The sequence below is a fragment of the Galeopterus variegatus genome, unplaced genomic scaffold, assembly GCF_000696425.1.
Source record: "Galeopterus variegatus unplaced genomic scaffold, G_variegatus-3.0.2 Scaffold47424, whole genome shotgun sequence".
Taxonomy (NCBI): domain Eukaryota; kingdom Metazoa; phylum Chordata; class Mammalia; order Dermoptera; family Cynocephalidae; genus Galeopterus; species Galeopterus variegatus.
In genome coordinates, this window is record NW_007773535.1 from 1,542 (window position 1) to 2,836 (window position 1,295).

Consider the following 1,295-nt stretch of genomic DNA (forward strand, 5'->3'; position numbering starts at 1 on the left):
GCCCTCTTCAAGCCTCAGTTTCTTCGCCTGTAAGATGCTGGGCATAGGAGGCACCAAGCCCTCCCTGCAGGCGCGTCTGCAGCCCATCTCCTCCATCACCCTCTGCCGCAGCCCCTAGACCCTTCATGCCTTGGTTTGCCTCTGTCCGTGTGGCTCACGGCAGGCGTTCCCTTCTCCTTCCTTGCCACTGGGCACACTACCGTTGATCTACCAGACCTACTGAGGCCTGGGCATGCTCCAGAAACTTCCCAGGCGATGTGGCGTGGGACTCGAGTTTGACGGGTAATTGACACAGGGAAGCCAGAGGCGGGTGGAGGCCGTTTCTGAGTCAGCATCGAGAAGCTGGGTCTGCAGGGCCTGCCCTGGAGCAGGTACACGGAGCCCCGATGTTTCAGGGGATCAGAGAGGCCTGCGAAAACCATTCCGAGTGTCTGAGCAACTGCTGCGTCACCAACAGCCCGAACCCGCAGAAGTTCTGCACCCCCCAGACCACCCTCCTCCAGTGCCTGTCATGGCAAAAGGTGCGTCCACCCGCGCGGCTGGGCACGGGCGGCAGGGGCAGAGAGGACTGAGGCCTGCTGTACTGCCCCATGCTCCTACCTGCTTCTGGAAGAGCCAGAGAAAGGAGTCGCGGTGGAGAGGGGCTGAAAGGACACGGTCTCCTGTCCCCTGCAGCCGAACAGGCACACCTGCTCAGAACACTCTGAATGCCGGAGCAACTGCTGTGTTCGGAACAGCTACAGCTCCCAGCGGTTCTGCACCCCCAAGACCATCTTCCTGCAGTGCATGGACTGGCACAAGGTGAGCCCCCATGGGTGGCAGGCGGGCAGCCGAGGGACACTGGCATCCCCAGGCAGTGCTGAGGGGAGGGCAGCTGCCTTTTGTTTCCTGCCCCAGTCGGCTGGAGGGAGGATTTCGAGCCTGCCCTGGGTTGGGAGCAACCTCTGGCCCATGTCCCCCCAGCCCAATGGAGATTATTGCAACAGCCACGGGGACTGCAGGAGCCAGTGCTGCCTCCAGCTGACCGAGGTCAGCCCCTACCGCTGCATCCCCCGGAGTGGGCTCCTGGCCCAGTGCCTGCCCCTGGTGAGTCCCTGGGAGCAGGTGGACTTGGCTGGAGGAACGAGACCTCTAGTCTCTCCCTGACCTAAAGCCTCTGCATGAGCTATACATAAAACAAGGAGCTAAGTTGTACAGAAATCCAGGGATTTGTCCAAGTTTGAGCTGCTGGTGGAAGGGAGGCAGCTGTGAACCTGAACCTGACATGGGCAAGGAGAATGTGGGTGTCCCCGCCG

The 1,295-nt window shown here is 61.4% G+C and overlaps 1 protein-coding gene across 1 annotated transcript; it reads left to right on the forward strand.

The window, feature by feature from the left end:
* Positions 1-256: 256 nt before the first annotated feature.
* On the forward strand, positions 257-1,086 carry LRCOL1 (leucine rich colipase-like 1; the record flags this gene model as incomplete). The annotated part of the gene is made up of 3 exons (XM_008565308.1): positions 257-521; positions 676-801; positions 964-1,086. Coding segments are annotated over exons 1-3 (384 nt in total), but the record flags the coding sequence as incomplete, so codon positions are not given.
* Between the last annotated feature and the right edge of the window lie 209 nt (positions 1,087-1,295).